At 51.5% G+C, this 17,258-nt stretch overlaps 1 protein-coding gene across 1 annotated transcript; it reads left to right on the top strand.

Moving 5' to 3' along the window:
- The first annotated feature begins 5,271 nt into the window (after window positions 1-5,271).
- On the top strand, window positions 5,272-17,201 carry RHOG (ras homolog family member G). Its single transcript, XM_043905825.1, has 2 exons — window positions 5,272-5,403; window positions 15,991-17,201. Exon 2 carries the CDS (start codon window positions 16,051-16,053, stop codon window positions 16,624-16,626), a length of 576 nt encoding a protein of 191 aa, XP_043761760.1. The 5' UTR covers window positions 5,272-5,403; window positions 15,991-16,050; the 3' UTR covers window positions 16,627-17,201.
- Window positions 17,202-17,258: the final 57 nt, after the last annotated feature.

The raw sequence follows: 17,258 nt of genomic DNA on the forward strand, positions 1-17,258 counted from the left end.
CCACAGGGTTTCTGATTACCAATAGCTTTCATCTGGAAAGTGAGAATCTTCAGTAGAAGTGTGCTAAAGGGTCCAAAATCTGCTCAGAAAAGTTTAGGAATCCGTGAGTTTAGGCGGTATTATCTATCAGTGCTGCTCCCTGGTGTCTAAAAGTGGCAAGTACAGCTATCACTAAGAAGCTGCCCAAAGTCTGGCTGAGTAGGGAATGAAGACAGAAATCTTGGCTTCTAACAATTCTTTCCAGGCCAGCTTCACAAAGAGAATCATCTCCCTTTGCAGAATCAGTTCTAGACTCTTAATGCCAATGTTCATTCATTCATTTAACATCTACTGAGCTCCTGTTTATAACAATCCAGTTCTTACCCCCAAAGAGCTCAGTTTTTAGGGGAAATATATAGATGAAGAGTAATTAGAACTTGTTGATAATGTCTTGAGAGAAATTGATGTGGGGCAGGTGAGGGAACACAGAATTACACAAGTAACTGCTGACAGCAGTCAGAAAGGCTGTGCACAAGCCTTTCAGGGAGGAGGAGGATGTCTGGAGTCACACTGCCTAGATTCACATCCTGGCTCTGCTGCATGACTCTGGGCAAGCTGAGCCGCTCCTGGAACACACCAGGGCTGAAGAAGAAAGAATTTCCCAGAGGGGAGTATGCCAGATGACCTGGGTACCACCCGGTTTGGAGAATCTCAAAGAAGCAAAGGTGCCCTGGAGGCAAACAGGACAACCATTGTACTGCCAGTCTGGGAGGAAGGACACTCCTGAAGGATTGGGCATGTGCCTAGTTCCCCCTCCCTCATCCAGTTATTTCCTTAGAGGGAATCAAGAACAATGGATCGGAGGACACAATGGATCAGAGGATGCCACTCCAGAAATGTGTTTCATTTGCCACTTCCCGTTGTTTGTTCTTTCTGCTATCTCCTGTTCTGTCCATCATGTTCTCATTTCATGAAATGAGACATTGTGTTTATCTTTGGGGGTAATAAGAAGAGTAATGAGGGGGAGACTCCCATTTCTACTCAGGCAGGTTGAGAAAGGGAAGACCAGGGAATTAAAAGACAGTTGAGTCCCTGGAGCCACATCAGAGAAAAAGAGCTCAGATATGTTGTATCAGACTGTAAAGTATGAGCCTACAAAGCAGGAGACCTGAGTTCGATCCCTGAGTCAGGAAGATTCCCTTGAGAAGAGAATGACGACCCACTCCAGGATTCTTGCCTGAAGAATCCCATGAACAGAGGAGCCTGGTGGGCTACAGTCCACAGTGTTGCAAAGAGTAGGATACGACTAAGCGACTAAGACTTTCAGATTTAGGGTTAGCTTGAAGAGGCTGGGACTAGGACTGAGCAGAAGATCCTCTGTGCCACTGGTGGGCCATAGCAGCTGGGACTCAGTGAGGACCAGGCTGGAAAGACCCATTTGAAAAACATCAGGGCAGGGGTGAGATCAGTGAGGGCCTTTCTCCTCCTCTCTGTCTCCATCTTGAGTTTTTAGGGGAACTGAGTCAGCTTTAGCACTTGACCTTGAGAAAGAAGGAAAAATTATCAGGGAGAATAACTTGAAAACAACATGAGTGAATGGAGAAATTAAGTAATGTTTATTCATTATACTCTGGGCAATCTGCTAGACTCTTGGTTTGCTTATTTCATTGAATCCTCATAATCCCACAAAGTACACAGTATTGACATTCTGATTTTAAAATGAAACTAAATGGCTCTATCATATACTCTTACAGCACTCTGTACTTTTGAATCATTACCTGTTTAAGATCTCTCTTCCTCGCCAGTTACATCAGGATAGGGGCTTGTCTTTTTGTTTTCACCACTACATCACTGGCATGTGACACTATACCTGGCCCAGAGGTTTTCGATAAATATGTGTTTAAGGAATGAATAAGAGAGGTCATGTGACTTGTCAAAAGCCACAAGGTAAGTGGTACAACCAGGATTTGAATCCGGGACCGTTTGCCTCCAGAACCTGTCTCTGACCTCGCTATCCAACCTCACCAAGTCCTTTTATATGTTGTCTCACTTCTAAATGTCCTAGCTCAGTGACCTTTTCCCTCAGCTGCTTGTGAACACGAATGTACACTGTCTACCAAGAATTCACCTATTCAGGGAAAGCAAATGAGAGAAACAGCCCATCTGGGGTTGTGCCCTCTTCCTACCCTCTTTGTCTCATTATCTTCTTCCTCCAAGAAGCCTTTGTAGACACTCCACCTGTCTACCTGTCTCCCTCTCCTCTGGCCTTATTGGCCCTTCCTAAACCCATGCCATAAAAGTAGCCTCAACTCACCTGGCCTCTGACGCTTCCATACATACTAGTTATGCGTTATTAAGGCAATTTTGTTCCACAATATACTGAAGGCAAATGTGTGCTCAGGCCTGTCTGTGCCAGGCCCAGTGGGTGGACACTGAGATGAATCAGACACAAACTCAAAGGACGTATATTTAGTGGAGAAGGCAGACATTAGACAAAGATACAATTAACTGGAGCACAAAGCAAGATGACCTAAATGGTATTAAAGAAGTATGAGCAATATGTTACATGCATAAACCTTAAATACTTAATGATTATTTTGAAGAACATATCATAGAAGGTCACAGCTCAAAGGGGTCATCTTGGTTCAACTCCTTGCTTTCCAGTGGAGGATTCTGGGACCCAGAGTAGGGCAAAACCTCATCTGAAGTCTCACAAGCCAGTCTGACTGAGCCAAGACTAGACTTCAGTTTTTCTGAAGCCTAGCCCAAGGCCCTTTCCTTGTCTGCGATTAGCTTGATATGTAGCAGTCCCGGATCCCATGAGATCATGATATTCTCAAAGCCAAGCCAGGTTCTCCCACTTAACCAGGACCAGGCATGAACAAGACCAATGCCTTAGGAAATGCAGTCATCCCAGGCTGCCAATCCAGCCTTTTGGTCTCCTGCACCTATCTTGACCGCTACGCTTCTAAAATTGACTTTCAAATATTTTTGCAGAAAACTATTTTTTAGTGAGCTTTTTATTCAGAACACTAGTATATAAGTTAGATAAAAGCAAACCAATTCTAGTTGAAGGGAAGGAAGGTCAGAGCCCCACTCTTTTCCTACCCTCAAGTCCTGGGAAGAGAACTTGAGAAACACAGTTCAAAAACCTTTGTTCTAGGACACAATTTTTAATGGCTTCATGAAAGCTATTTTAATAGGTGGTCCTCCACTGAACCCTGTCTTTAATGGGAACTCACAATGCTTTCTTCATCATCAGATGCCAAGCACCAGCCACGGGCTCCCATTAGAATATGGAGGGAAATCAGATTTTCCCCTTGTCTTTCCTGGTTTCTTCTCCTCCTCAGAGAGGAGTATGTCCCAAGTGTTGTGGGGAGGGAGGAGAGAGACCCAAATTCTGCCTGGAGGTTCTGAGGATGCTTGAGCAGAAAGATCATGGAGAATGAATTCATCCACTCAGTCATTTGCCAGCCTGAATCTGATGGAGGCTTTAACATCTCTGTTCCCATACCCACTAGCTACATGTACCATCAAGCATTTGAAATGTGTCTAGCTAAAATTCAGATGTATTCTAAGTGTAAAACATACACTAAATTTCAAAGTCTTAATACAAAAAAAGAATGTAAAATAGTTTATTCATTTTCATAATCAATAATTTTTATACTGATTACATGTTGAAGTTGAATGACAATATTTTGCATATGTTGGGCTAAGAAAAATATATTAGTAAAATTAAATTTTACCTGTTTCTTTTTAATTTAATTGGGGGAAGGACTTATAGCTGGTGGGATCTTAGTTCCCTGACCAGGGATTGAACAGGTGCCCCCCGCAATGGAAGGGTGGAGTCCTAACTACTGAACTGCCAGGGAATTCCTTCTTTTTACTTTTTAAAAAAATGTCAGCACTAGAAAATTTTAAGTTACATATGTGGGTCACATTTTCACTAGACAGCACCGGGAGAGACTACCAAGTGCAAGGCAGAGGTGGCGTGTGTGTGTGTGTGTGTGTGTGTGTGTGTGTGTGTGTGTGTGTGTGTCTTGTTGGAGGCAGTGGTCCATTAAGGACAGATTGTGAAAGGCTGAGTCTATTTCGCCTGGCAGTCAATACAGAAGTTAGGCGGAAGGAATAGAATGCACAAAGACCCAAAGATGTGGGCAGGCACGCTGTGTTTTGGGAATTCATTCTTACATTAACATGATTTTTAAAAAGAGGAAAAGAAGCATTTGTTGAGTGTTTACTGTGAGCCAGCCATTGGCAGCAGGCCTTTTACATCCATTCTCATCTTCACAACTACAGGATGAAGGGGATGTTATTCTGTATTGCCAAAGATAGAATGGAGGCTCAGAAAAGTTGAACAGTTTATTCTAGGAGTTGTTCTTCCTCTTTCTCTGGATAGCCTCTTGGAGACAAGGAGCCTTTCGTTAACTTCTCTGTTTTCCTCCACAGCACCTAGCACGCAGCCCTCCACGTGGTAGGCACTCAGAAAGTTTGTGTTGGACGAAGAATATTTTCTCAAGTCAGAGCTCCACGCGCAAGGCCTAGGAGCAGAAGCACCAGAGGGCGCCCACGAGCCCGCCCACCCGCCGGTCCCCAGGGCCCCAGCAGGATTCTGGACTGGGTGCGGCCCTTCTGTCCCAAGCAGTTGCGCGCCCCAGCGAGAAAAGGGGGCGAGAGGAGCCCCACGTCCTGGCCTCGCCCCGCCTCTTCCCCGGAGCCCAGGCGCGCGGAGCCGCCGGGTGCGGAACGACGACACGACATCCTGTTTTTGGGGCCCGCGGCTCCGCCTGCGCCTCTGCTGATCTTGTCTTTCCCCGGGTGCTGACGCCAGCTCCCCTTCCCCCCGTCTCCGCACCCTTCCCAGGGGTCTGGGGCCTTCCCACTGCTGAATCACTGCCACCTCGAGCTCCCCCGGGGCTCGGGGCAGGGGTGGGGACTGTCCCAGCCGGACCCATTCTAGCCAAACCCCAGCCTGGGCCATCGCTCGATCCCGGGGCTTGACTGAAGGCACCAGGCCTAGGGGCGCCCGTTCTCAGCATCTTCTGGCAGGGGTGGGAAGGCAGGGAGATACGGTGAGAGGGAGACAAAACCCAAGCGCCTAGACTAGGGCCTCTGCTGGGGTGGGGGTGGCAAGAAGGAGACTGACCTTGGCCGCCCTGAACTAAAGGGCCTCAGAGGCAGAGGGCTGGGGTGAGGGAGCCCAGCACCCGGCCGGGGGCCTACCGGCTGGGGGCGACCCGGGGTGGGGGGGCCCGGCCCGCGAACTTCCTGGTCGGGCCCCGCCCCGGCCCGGCCCGCCCCCGCGCCCCGCCCCGCCGGCGGGCCCGCCCCCCCCACTTCCTCCGGCCTCCCGCTCTCACTTCCTTCTCGAGCCCCGAGCCGCTGCCGCCGCCCCCAGCTCCCCCGCAGCGGGGAGGGCACCAGGTGAGGCCCGGCACCCGCCGGCGGGCTGAGGGTCCGGGGAAAGGGAGCCCGGCCGGCCCGGGACTGGACGCCAGCGCAGGCCCGGGAAGTTTGGCTTCGGGAGGCCGCGGCTGGAGGTGCTCGGCTCGCTCCAAGTTGGGCGGGCGCGGCCGGCCGGGCGGGGCGGGGACGGGCACGGGCCACTGCGAGCCGGCGACGGCTCCGGGAGGGTGGAGGTTCCTGTACCGAGGGCGGCGGTACCGGCCCCCGGGAGCCGCAAGGGATCCTGAGGTCGGAGGGGCTCCCGCTCCGAGAGAAAAGTCTCTGAGGGGAAGAGCTCAGAGCTGGGAGATGGGACTCAGAGATGGGGTGCCCCCAGGAGTTGCGGGAGGGCTGTTCTGAAGTGTGTTGAGGGGAAGGGGCCCCTGGGCTAGAGAACTGCTTTGGCAGTTGTGACACTTGTGAGGTAGCGAGAGAGGCTGTCTCTTGCCTCTGAAGCCCTGGGCTGCGGAGAAGGAGCTCCTTCCCTGGAAGATCGAGGCCGGTCCAGACTGCAGCCCAAGGGTCCTCTGTGCTGAGGAGGGTGAGGGAGCCCCGGCCGACCCCAGTGCTTCTCTGTGTGAAGCATAACCTCTCCATCCCTGGAACAGAGAAACAAGTATTGTAGTGAGCAAACATCGGCTGTGCCTAGCTCGCCGGTGCCTGGCACTGCTCTTTGGCAGGGTAGACGGAGGAAGGGAAGGAACCAGGTCTTCCCCTGTGACAGAGTGGAAGGGCTCTTATTCGGAGGTGCTGATCATGGTTAGCGAGAGGGACTCACTGAGAGCAGGACTGTTTTTAGGAGATGGGGAGAATAGGACTTCTGGGAGGCCACAAAGACTCTAGCCTTGGAAAATGATGAGGAGCCATCTCCTAGTCTTCCCTCCCCGCCATTGTTAGTCCCTGAATTCTACAAGTTCTCATTCTGTCTTCCTCCATTCCTTCTTCAGACTCTACCCTCAAACCCTCTGTCACCACCTTCTCGCATCCTCTTCAGTTGCTTTTCCCCCAGACACACAGTCACGCCTGGCCCCTGCCCTCTCCCCTGCCCTGCTTCTCTGTTCATCCTTGTCCTCTTCCTGTGGCCTCCCTGCTCCCTTCCTTGCCCAGCTTCTGGCTCCTGCACACATATCCACCCTCTTGATTCTTCATCTGCCGTCCCTCTGATGGACCCCTGTCTTCTCCTTCCCTTTCAGTAACGAATCTCCAGCTTTTGGGAACCTTTCAGACCACCCTAGTTCAGAGAGGCGGGCTGCAGCCTCCCCTTGATAAAGTGATGAAGGGTTTGGAAAACCTCTGTAGATGTGTATGTGCGTGCAAGTGTCTACATGTCCATATCTTTATCTTTTGGAGACAAAATAACTGCCCTCAGCCTTGAGAGGGCCCAGAGCAGGGGAAGCTAGCAGAATGAAGGGAACCTGCAGTGGGTGAGGTTGTGGTTAGGTAGGAGGAAGCAGTCTGTAGCATTCGGAGTATCAGGGTAGAGTGACACAATATTGAATAGGACTGGTGAGAGAGGCCGTGGGAAATCAAAATCTCCCAGACCCTTAGGTGCTTGGTCAAGAGGCCAGGCCTGGAGCCTGGGGGACAACCTAAAGGTCCCTGACTCCATTGCTCACTGGTTCCAGCACCACCTGGTGGGGAGAAGGGGACCAGGTCAGCTAGGCATGATGGAAGGAAAGTGCAGGGTTCAAGAGGGAAGGCTATGGCTGGTTTAACTTCAATCTTAACTGTCTTAGTTCCAATTCAGGAAAAAAAGAGGGGTATGAGGCAAAGGTGTCTGCCTGCTCTTTCCTGCTGCTTCCAGGGCCTTCCCAGGCCAGGTTCCCACGTGCCCTGGGCTACATCAAGGCCTTGGTGACCAGGAAGCTCTCTAGAGTTCTGCTTATCCCTCTTCCTCAGGCATCCTTAATATTCCACCTCTCACCTAAGAGCCTATTCCCTCTCTTTTTGGAATTTATTCCGAGTCTAACTGAAATCCAGCCTGGCTGTTTGTAAGCCTTGCTGTCCCCATTCTCAAGCTCCTTTCTCAAGCCTTTGGGATGCATTCTGAGAGATCCTGCTTCCCTCTGCCTTCTCGGGTCTACTGGATTCATTTCTCTCCACTAGAGGAAGAGAAGTGGAGGAGAGAAAGTGCTACTTTTGTGGGCTTCCCAAGCACAGCTAGGTTTAAGGACCATTCCTGTACCCCGTTATGTCTCTTTCCCTTCTTACAATTGTCTTGCTCCCATGATTGTTTCTTCCTCCGCACTCCTGTCTGTCCTACTGACATTCTGGGAGGTGTAGAGGTTTGGCCCCAGCAGGAAGTCCCAGGGACCTGCATAAAAATCCCAGCTCAGGGGAGGACATATATACAAGGAATTTCCCAGCATCAGAGCTCAGTTAAAAAACCACCCAGGAGTCCTGACTTCCCACCTGCCAAACCAGTACTTATTTTAGATAACTGAGCAACCAACAGGATTCTAAGAGTAAAGATAGGATGGATGAAACAGGGGTTCTCCCAGACAAGACCTGGCCCCACTGAAGGTTTGAGCTAATTGCATGAAAGTCACCACCGGAAAAATATAACCAAGGTGGGAGAAATCTAAGTGGGGAAATATTTTGCAGAGGGTGGGGGTAAGGAATATGTACCTGCTATAGGAGGCTGCCATTGAGGTTTTGGCTAAAAAAACTATGGTCAGGGTCTTGACGTGAAGAGAAGTGACTCAGGTCAAGATCCTGGTTGAGAATCTAGGATACGGAGAGTTGTTTCTGGCAAGATGTTAAAGCAGATGAAGTAGCTGGTGTAAGTTTTTAGGGGGTCATGAGCAGGAAGATTTGAGAGGTTGTGGCTGTAGTGAGACAGTTGGGAAGATGATGAATGCAGGTAGCTGAGCAACTAAAAAGAAGATGGGGGCCCAAACTAAAGACCTCTCCTGCATACACAGTGTATACCTGTGAGTGGTGAGGCTTATAGGGTTCTGTGAAGAGGGAAACCAAAGACAAAGCCTGGGCCGCCTCCCCAGTACAGATTGGTTTTCCTGTCCAGGGTCCAGCTTCCTCTTTTGTCCTCATGTCATGGGGTAGGGCATCTCCCCCAGAGCTCGAGCCTAGAGGAGGCTCTCCTCAGCTGGGACAGGGTGGCTGTCTGTCCAGTAATGTCAGTTCTGAATTAAGGATGCCCCAGCACTGGCTAGGCATGAGGGCCTGGAAGTAAAACGGGCTCAGATGTCAAGCTGGCCCCTTTGGCCCATTTCCTGAAGGAATAAACCATGATGGGGTCATCCTGAATGAGGTCAGAGCGATGGGCCCATTCCCAGGCTAAAGGTCAGGAGACTCAGGTCCTTGTCCTGATTTGCTTGCAGTCCTGTATATAACTCTCATTAGCTTTCAGAGCTTGTGGCTCAGCTTCAGAAGTAAGGAGTTGCCTGTCAATAGCTCCAAAGAGCATACGAAATACTGATAGCTCTGACTCTCCTTCCCTCAAGAGGCTCCTCAGAGCAGTGCCCCCGACTCTGGACCCCACCTTGAACAGGCCTAAGTAGCTGTCTGGGTGTGTGGCCCCTTTCCCCAAAGCACAAGAGCAGAGGCCAGAGAGTCAGGGACTTTGCCAGGGGACAGCAACATGGGGGAGTACCCGATGCCCGGCTCCAGCTCTGCCCCACTGACAGTGGAAAATAGATGCCGGAGTTTCCTCCCTGATGTTTTTTTCCCTTGTGGAAACCCCCTCAGGTCTGGGGCGGTGTTGAAGTGACTGGGCAGCCCTGGGTCTCTGGGTATTTTCAGGTGGGGAGGCAGGATTGGGAGGATGGCACTTCTGTACAGCCTCGTGTGAAATGAGCAGAGGCAAAGGAAGTGCCACTTCGCGGGCCTTCCGTGGGGCCCCAGGACTGCTGAGCTGCTGTTAGTGGGGAGGAGGAAGCAAGTGTTCAGCCTTCCTCTGTGCTGCCTGCTGGGGGAGGGGGGCAGCCTCCTTAGCCTGCTGCGCTGGCCCTGGGGCTGGCTGTGTGTGGAGCACCCCAGGTGCTCGGGCACCAGAAGAAGAAGGAGAGGAGCTGGGACTGAGTGAAAGGGTCCCAGCCTCCCACAGCCCTCCCAGCTATAGCTGTCTTGTACCCTCCTCCTCCCGGATCCCTAGTGGGTAGATTCAACTCCCTCCATCTCCTATTCTGCAGAGTGCAGGATCCTCCACAGGGGCTAAAGGGTGGAGAATGGCAAGAGGTGGAGAATTCTCCAGCGTGAATTTTTTTTTAAAGGCTGGGAACTAGGCTGTCTCGGGTTCTGTCCCTGCTGATGGGAGAAGGGGAAGAAAAAGCAAGACTCAGCCCTTGGCTTGGTCCCAGCCCCATGCTGACCTCATGTCTCCCCCAGCTTCCTCCTGCTAGCCCAGCTGCAGCCCCTTTGAGCCTCTTCGTACCATCGCTCTCCTACTCCCCCCTTCAAACAAACAGACAGACTGGCAGAACTTCTGAAGCTGTTTCTAACACTGACCATGACCATGACCCTGACCTCATCTTTGGCCAGCCCTGGTCTTCAGATATTCCCAGTCCTTAGCCTCATCAGTACCACTTTTCCTACCCATCTTCCTCATCGCCACTGGACTAGAGCTATGCCTGCTCCAACCCCTCTCACTCTTCCAGCTGAGGGACAGGGCACTCCCTCAGTTACCCTAAATCATACTCCTCAAGGGGAGGAAGTTAGTTACCCTTGTCTGGTGTCTCTTGGGCCTGGAGGCTCTTCCTTCTTCCCAGAATCAAAGTCTGAATTGATGAGAGAGGAGGTGTGTGTCAGTCTGCAGCTTTTGCTCAGCCCTCTGCTGGGCTTGTGGAAGTAGGCAGGACAGATTTCCCTCCTTATGAAGCTAGCGTTAGTTCCGCACAATGAACCTAAATAACAGTACTGGGGGAAGTGAGGCAGAAGAAGGGATGGTGTCCTTGAGAAGCTGGGGAATGGAGCTGGGCCCTGAAGGAATAGGAGGCTGTGGAGTGGGGTGACAGTGGAAAAGGAGCAGAATCCCAGGAAGAGGAACTCCCATGTGCAAAGACATGAAGGACAGATAGAGTTCATTCAGCGATTTACTGACAGCCACTGCGTGCTGTGCTTAGCCCAGGAAGACATGGCCAGGACCTTACCCTCTAGGCCCTCCCAGTCTAGTGACAAGAGATTTAGATAAGCTTCCACGTGACTGAGATAGAATGCACCTGTGAGAAAATCAGGACCCAGACCTTGGATGGAATAAGTCATTTGTGACTTGGGTGGTTTACAAAAAAACTTGCCTGGAGGAGTTGGCAGTGGTTGTTGGCTCTGGAGGACAAATTAGGGGATTGTTTGAGGCAATTGGAGTCTTCTGAGCTGCTGAGTGGTGGGCTGAAGGGTGGAAATGGGGGAGAAATGCTGGATTCCCACCAGGACAGTGAATATGGCTACTTGACGTGTTTTACGGAAGAGAATGTGGAGGCTGCTTGTGGAGAGGATCTGGGTGATGTGGCCAGAGCCTAGGATCAGAATACCCCGAGTGATGAATTATAGTTAGAATGAGTTTCAGGGAGGACTGCAGGCGGGGATCTCCTGTGTCAGGGAGGCAGATTAGAAGGCTCCAGTAAGTTCCCACTGCCTTCATACTCCCCCGGCTCTTAGGGCCTATTCCTCCCCTCCCCCACTCCCAGTTGGGACACTTCCCCTGCTACAACTGCCACAGAGATCTGGCAATCAGGCAATATGCTGCTTCCTTTCCCTCCCCCATTCTGGGCCTGCCTGGGCCACACCCCAAGACCAGGCCCCACTGGGTACAGGCTAGGCTCTGGGGACTATGCTCAGATAGGATGAGCCCCTTGGACTGTGCTCCCTGCGGGAGCCAGGTCAAACTGGTACTGGGAGGAAAGATTCTTGCCTAGCCCAGTCAAGGCTTTGGGCTGCCACTCCTGTCCAGTAAGATTCAGCACTGCAGTTTGGACTATGGAGGTGTCAGTTCAGTTCTGGGCTTCTGACCTGTTTATGCAGACCTCAGTACCTGAAGCAGAAGCAAGCAGATCAGAAGCCTGTACTCAGATTTTTGGCGAGGAGGTCAAACTTCAGTATTGGTCAGAGGGACATCCACAAGCTAAGGAACTTATATGTGACTGCTGCAGAAGGAGAGTGACTCAGAGCCAAAGAAGGGTTATAAGGGTGGCCATACCGTGGAAGTTCAAAGAAAGCAGAATTCAGTAGCCTCGTGGTACCATGAGACTTAATCTAGGCCTCGAGTCAGGAAGATTTGAAAGGGGAGAAGGAGTGGCAGCAGAGAGAAGAACAAGAGGAAAAGTTCAGAGGCCAGAATGATCCTGGCCTGTTTACATAGGACAGTGAAGACCCCTCTGGAGAAGGGAACTCCCATTTCAAAGCATCTGCTTAGTTCACACACATTGTGTATCAATGCACTTCATCCATATAACAGCCTTATAAGGTTGATACTATTACCTAGCTCATCGTGGCAGAACTAGGATTTGAACCCAGCTCTGTGGAATGTGTAGAGTGCTCAGTCACTCAGTTGTATCCGACTGTTTGTGACCCCTTGGACTGCAGCCTGCCAGACCCCTCTGTCCATGTGATTCTCCAGGCAAGAATACTGGAGCAGTTGCCATTAACTTCTCCAGGGGATCTTGACCCAGGGATCGAACCCTAGTCTCCTGTGTCTCCTGTGTTGCAAGTGGATTCTTTATCTGACTCCAAAACCTTTGCCAGATTATGAAGAACTCTGAAAGCCAAGATGAGGGACCAGGCATGATCTGAATTAACCTGGGACTAGAAAGCCAGAACAATATGGCTAAGACTATACTAACCTGCAAATGTTTATTTACATACTAAACAAAAGTTCTGTTTTTTTGTTTTTTTTTTAAGTGACCTAGTAAATAAGTCACAGTCAATCCCCCAACCCCAGGCAGGCCATTGTCCTTGTCTGGCCTCCGACAGCATTGACTGACCCTTTGTCCGGCATGGTACAGGCTAGATCCTACCTTTTGAGCATGCGCCCTCCTTAAATGAGCTATGGGAACTTATTTGACCCAGTTCAGGTCATAGGTGTTCAGAGAAAAGAGTTGCCCTGGGAGAGGAGATAAGGGTCTGAGCTATCCTTGAATGGGGAGAATTGGGCTGCCGCCACCTCTCAAGCACCTGTGTACTCAATGATTCCAGCCTCTTGGTATGAAAGGCTTTGCCTTTGCCACCTTCTCTGTGCAGCCCACTTCCAAGTTTATAAAGCATATTCATCCCTGTGCTCAGGATCCTCACTCCTGCCCTTTGAGACAGGGAGGATGAGTTTTGTCATATGGGTCATACAAATGAAGAAACAGGTTCCAGGAAGGGAAGTGAGTTACTGGCTTAAGGTCACCAAGTCAGCTGGTAAGGGTCACTTGGAGGCTGTTGACACACTGAGGAAAACATAGGGCTTTGGATTGCAAAATTGGGGTCTGTGTTTAAAAAAAATGGGGTCTATGTTGAGTCCTGTGCTGACTAGCTGTGTGATGTTGAGTTATTTTAACTGCTCTGGGTTTGTTTCCTCATCTGTGAGTATGAATAGTACCAATGAGTAGTTAGAAGGATGAAAAAATGTAATACCATGTGATCTGTAAAGGGTTGTACCATGGAGGGCTTTAATCAAGGGCTAGAGTCAGCAGGTGATCCCAGGTCAGAGTCAGGGATCTGGTGCCCTTGGCCCTATGTTGTACTGCCTCTGCCCTGCCTGTTTCTGGACACTACCTCCCTCGTGATCCTTTTCCGGTGTCAGTCCCTGTTCCCTCCCCAGCCCGGAAGCTTCCTGCTCCCTCCTTGCTCCTTTGAGGGCTGATTTACTGATTGCTGGTTGATAACCCCTCCCTAGAAAGCTGCGTGGAGCCAGCTGTACTTCTGGTCTCTCGGGCCTTGTGACTGTCGGCCAGAGTCCCCTCCTTGCCTTCCTGCCTGGGCCAGCCCAGTGCTGGGCTCGAGGGGAGGGGTTCCTGGTCACAGCCATGCTCTGGCCTCGTGTGCTGCTACAGATTTACAGGCCTAGAGAGCATCTGCTTTTCGAGATGCTGGGTTCTCCTCAACCTTCCAGTGGACATGAGAAATGGCACCAACACCCCCCTCCCCAAGATGCTGTCTCTTTTCCCCCAAGGAAGAAGCCACAGAATCCTGAGAACATGAGCGTGCCCTGACTTGGGCTCAGGTGCCAAGGTCTTAGGCATTTGCTGACTGACTCAACCTTCCCACCCCCACCCTGTGCTCCCAGGGGCCTTTCCTATCTCCATCATCCTGTCCCCTGCCCCCGGGCTCCTCAATGTCTCATCTCATCCACCTAGTATCCTTGCACGGCTTTTTTCTCTCCATTTCACAGATTGGGAAACTGAGGCCCAGAGAGGGTAAGTGCCTCTTGCTTGGTTGCAGTGAGTTGGCAGCAGAGCAGCCCTGGGGCTAGGACTTGGCTGAGTTCTCTTGACTTCCAGTCTCAAATTCTCAAGTGCCCTGGAGGGTCCTTGTCTTCTTTCTGGACCCATACCCTTGAGGCCCTCTATCCACTCTCCTAAGGTTGAACACACATTTATTCATGCAAATAAGATGGAAATATTTTTACTGTAAACCAGAGAGGCAGCGTCATAGAATGAACTCACTTCCCTCCCAGCTGGTCCCAGGGGGAGCTGGGGCCTGGGAGGGAGCTGGGAGGGACTAAGCCCTGGATTCTCTGCAGGTTCCACACCACCAGAATTCCTTTTCTACTTTCCAGTGATGGAGTCCCCCTGCGCCTTCCAAATTTGATTTTTGAGGCTTTGGGACCAGTAGTTGAGAGGACAGGTCAGAGGATAAGGGTTGGCAGACCAGGGTACAGTTTTGCTGTGTATAAAGTGAAATGGAGAAGATGGGCCAGGGATGATAGTGCTTGGGTGGAGCAGGAGATAGCGAAGAGAACTGGGTGTGTCATAATGTCATACACAGAGCTGTCCCTTCCCAGGGAGCAGGGACCTGGTTGTGAGAGAGCTGCAGGGAAAGGAAGTAACATACTAGCCAGAAAAAGTCCCCCGTGGCTGAGAGGAAGTAGTCAATTAGAGGACTACCCTTGCCACAGCAGTATAAATAATCTCAGGGTTTCCGGAAGCTCTGTTCTGTTCCAGAACTCGGAAGAGCAGTTCCTCACCTCGAGGCCCTGTGGGCTGCAGAGATGACCGGGTGATGGTTGGAACGGGGACTCCTCTCAAACTTACCCCACTGATAATTACAGCAGCTGACTTATTTGCCACTTCCTGTGTGCCACGCCTCATGCCAGACACTCTCTACATGTTAGCTTATCTTATACTCTCACCAACTCTATCCCCATCTTACAGATGAGAAAATTTGAGGCTTAGGAAACTTAAATATGTTGCCTGAGAATCATCTTTGACTAGTTGGTGGAGCTGTGATTAGAATCCCTGACCAATCTGATACCAGCATGTCTTCTCAGTGATAGTACTTAATGACACTGTGTTCTCTGCCCAAAAGTCCAGAAGCCCCTCAGCTTCTTCAGAGGCACAGGCCATGGTCTCAGGAAAGAGGTAGAAGATTAAGGGGAAAATCAAATTTTTGTCTTATTCTTCTGTTCATCCTTCTTGGCTGGGCTTTAGCCCACCTTGAAAGAAGATGCAGATGTCTGGGACCCCCGGCCTCTGCCTCGCTCATCATTACACACCCAGATTCCAGACCAAATCCCAGCCTTGGCTCTGTCTCCAGTGTTCCCCTGCACTGAGTCGCCAGCCTGGCTCTGTGTGGCCAGATAGGGTTTCCCATGCTTCCAAGAATGATGGGTAAGCGCTCCCTCCTTTTCACCATTCCCAGGGCACCCTAGTTTGAGATAGGGTGGCTGCCTAGAGAATTGTGCCTCTTACTCAACAGGTTTCTCATTACACATTTCGGTTTGCAGTCAGTAGCCAAGATGTCATGTTTGGAATTAAAGCGTCAGTGCTCTAGGGCTGGTGGGCCCTGAGATGGGAGGCTTCACCCGTGGCTGCATCTCAGAGTGACCTGTGCCAGAAGCTGTCTCCAGTCTACTCAGCGGGAGGGGTGCATAGCTGATAGAGGATTGAGTAGATGCCTGCACGTGTGTACCATCCTTGTGTGTCAGTACTTCCTGGAGGAAAAAGAAAAGTAGCTAATACTTATTGAATGCTTATTATGACCAGACCCTGTACTAAATGCTTTATATATGTGTTAATGTATATAATCTTCACAACCACCCAATGAAGTAGGTATTATTTCATCCCCATTTTACAGATTAGGAAAATGAGACATAGAGAGGTTAAGTAATCTGTCCAGGGTCACAAAGCTAGGAGATAACAGAACCAGATTTTGACCTTAATCAGTCTGGCATCAGAACTTACATGCTTCACATAATATATTACACAGTAGTGCCAGCCTCCGTATCCTTGAGCATCCTTGCTTGGTCTCAGGACCTGTCTCCCATTTTGTGTCTGTCTGTCTGTGGTCTGGCTTGATGGGATTGCAGGATGGTGTCAGGTTAAGAGAACTGGAGCTGGTTCTCTTCTGTATGCCCCCATCCTTTCTTCCCAGGACTCCCTAACCCAGAGTATCTCTCTCTCCTGTCCACAGGTCGCTGCATCCAGAGGGGCCCAGAACGGGAAGGAGGCACAGCCTCCAGGTAGACCAACAATGCAGAGCATCAAGTGTGTAGTGGTGGGCGATGGAGCTGTGGGCAAGACATGCCTGCTTATCTGCTACACAACCAACGCCTTCCCCAAGGAGTACATCCCCACAGTGTTCGACAATTACAGCGCCCAGAGTGCAGTGGACGGGCGCACGGTGAACCTGAACCTGTGGGACACAGCGGGCCAGGAGGAGTACGACCGCCTCCGCACACTCTCCTACCCTCAGACCAACGTGTTTGTCATCTGTTTCTCCATTGCCAGCCCGCCCTCCTATGAGAATGTGCGGCACAAGTGGCATCCAGAGGTGTGCCACCACTGCCCTGATGTGCCCATCCTCCTGGTGGGCACCAAGAAGGACCTGAGAGCCCAGCCTGACACCCTGCGGCGCCTGAAGGAGCAGGGCCAGGCACCCATCACGCCGCAGCAGGGCCAGGCGCTGGCCAAGCAGATCCACGCTGTGCGCTACCTCGAGTGCTCGGCCCTGCAGCAGGACGGCGTCAAGGAGGTGTTTGCCGAGGCTGTCCGGGCTGTGCTCAACCCCACGCCTGTCAAGCGTGGGCGGTCCTGTGTCCTCTTGTGACCCTGGCACTCAGCTTGGAGGCTGCCCCTGCCCCTCCCCAACCAGTTGTGCCTTTGTGCCTTGGCGCCTTGTCTGCCCCCAGCTGTGCCTTAAGGACTAATTCTGGCACCCCTTGCCAAGGGGGCTCCCCGAGTGCCTTTTTCTCGTGAAGGAGGCCCACAGGGAGAGGGGCTTTGGGCCCTGCCCCACTCTGCTTGGGAACACCAGGAATTCTTGAAAGCTCACCCAGGCCGAGGACGGGCCCCTCCCCAAGAAGCCAACCAGGTGCCCCCTCCCCACTTCCCCCTACTGACCAGATGTTGCTGCCTATTGTGGTGCCTTCTCTCAGGTTAGGAGCACACCGCCATCCCTAACCTCTTCTTCCCTGCTCTTCGATTGCTCCGCCCTCATGATGCGCTCTCCCTGCCCCAGAGAAGGAGCCACAGAATCCTAAGAAGATGAATGTGCCCTAACCTACCCTCATGTGCCCAAGCCTTAGCATCCGCTGACTGACTCAGCCCCACCCCCACTCCCTCCGGGCTCCTGGGGGCCCCTCCTACCCCCATCAGCATCAATAAAACCTCCTGTCTCCAAGGGCCCTGGCTCCTCCCTGTGTGCTGGGCATTGGGGGTTGGGCAGGGACCAAGCATGGG

Source organism: Cervus elaphus, chromosome 1, assembly GCF_910594005.1.
Source record: "Cervus elaphus chromosome 1, mCerEla1.1, whole genome shotgun sequence".
NCBI classification, from domain to species: domain Eukaryota; kingdom Metazoa; phylum Chordata; class Mammalia; order Artiodactyla; family Cervidae; genus Cervus; species Cervus elaphus.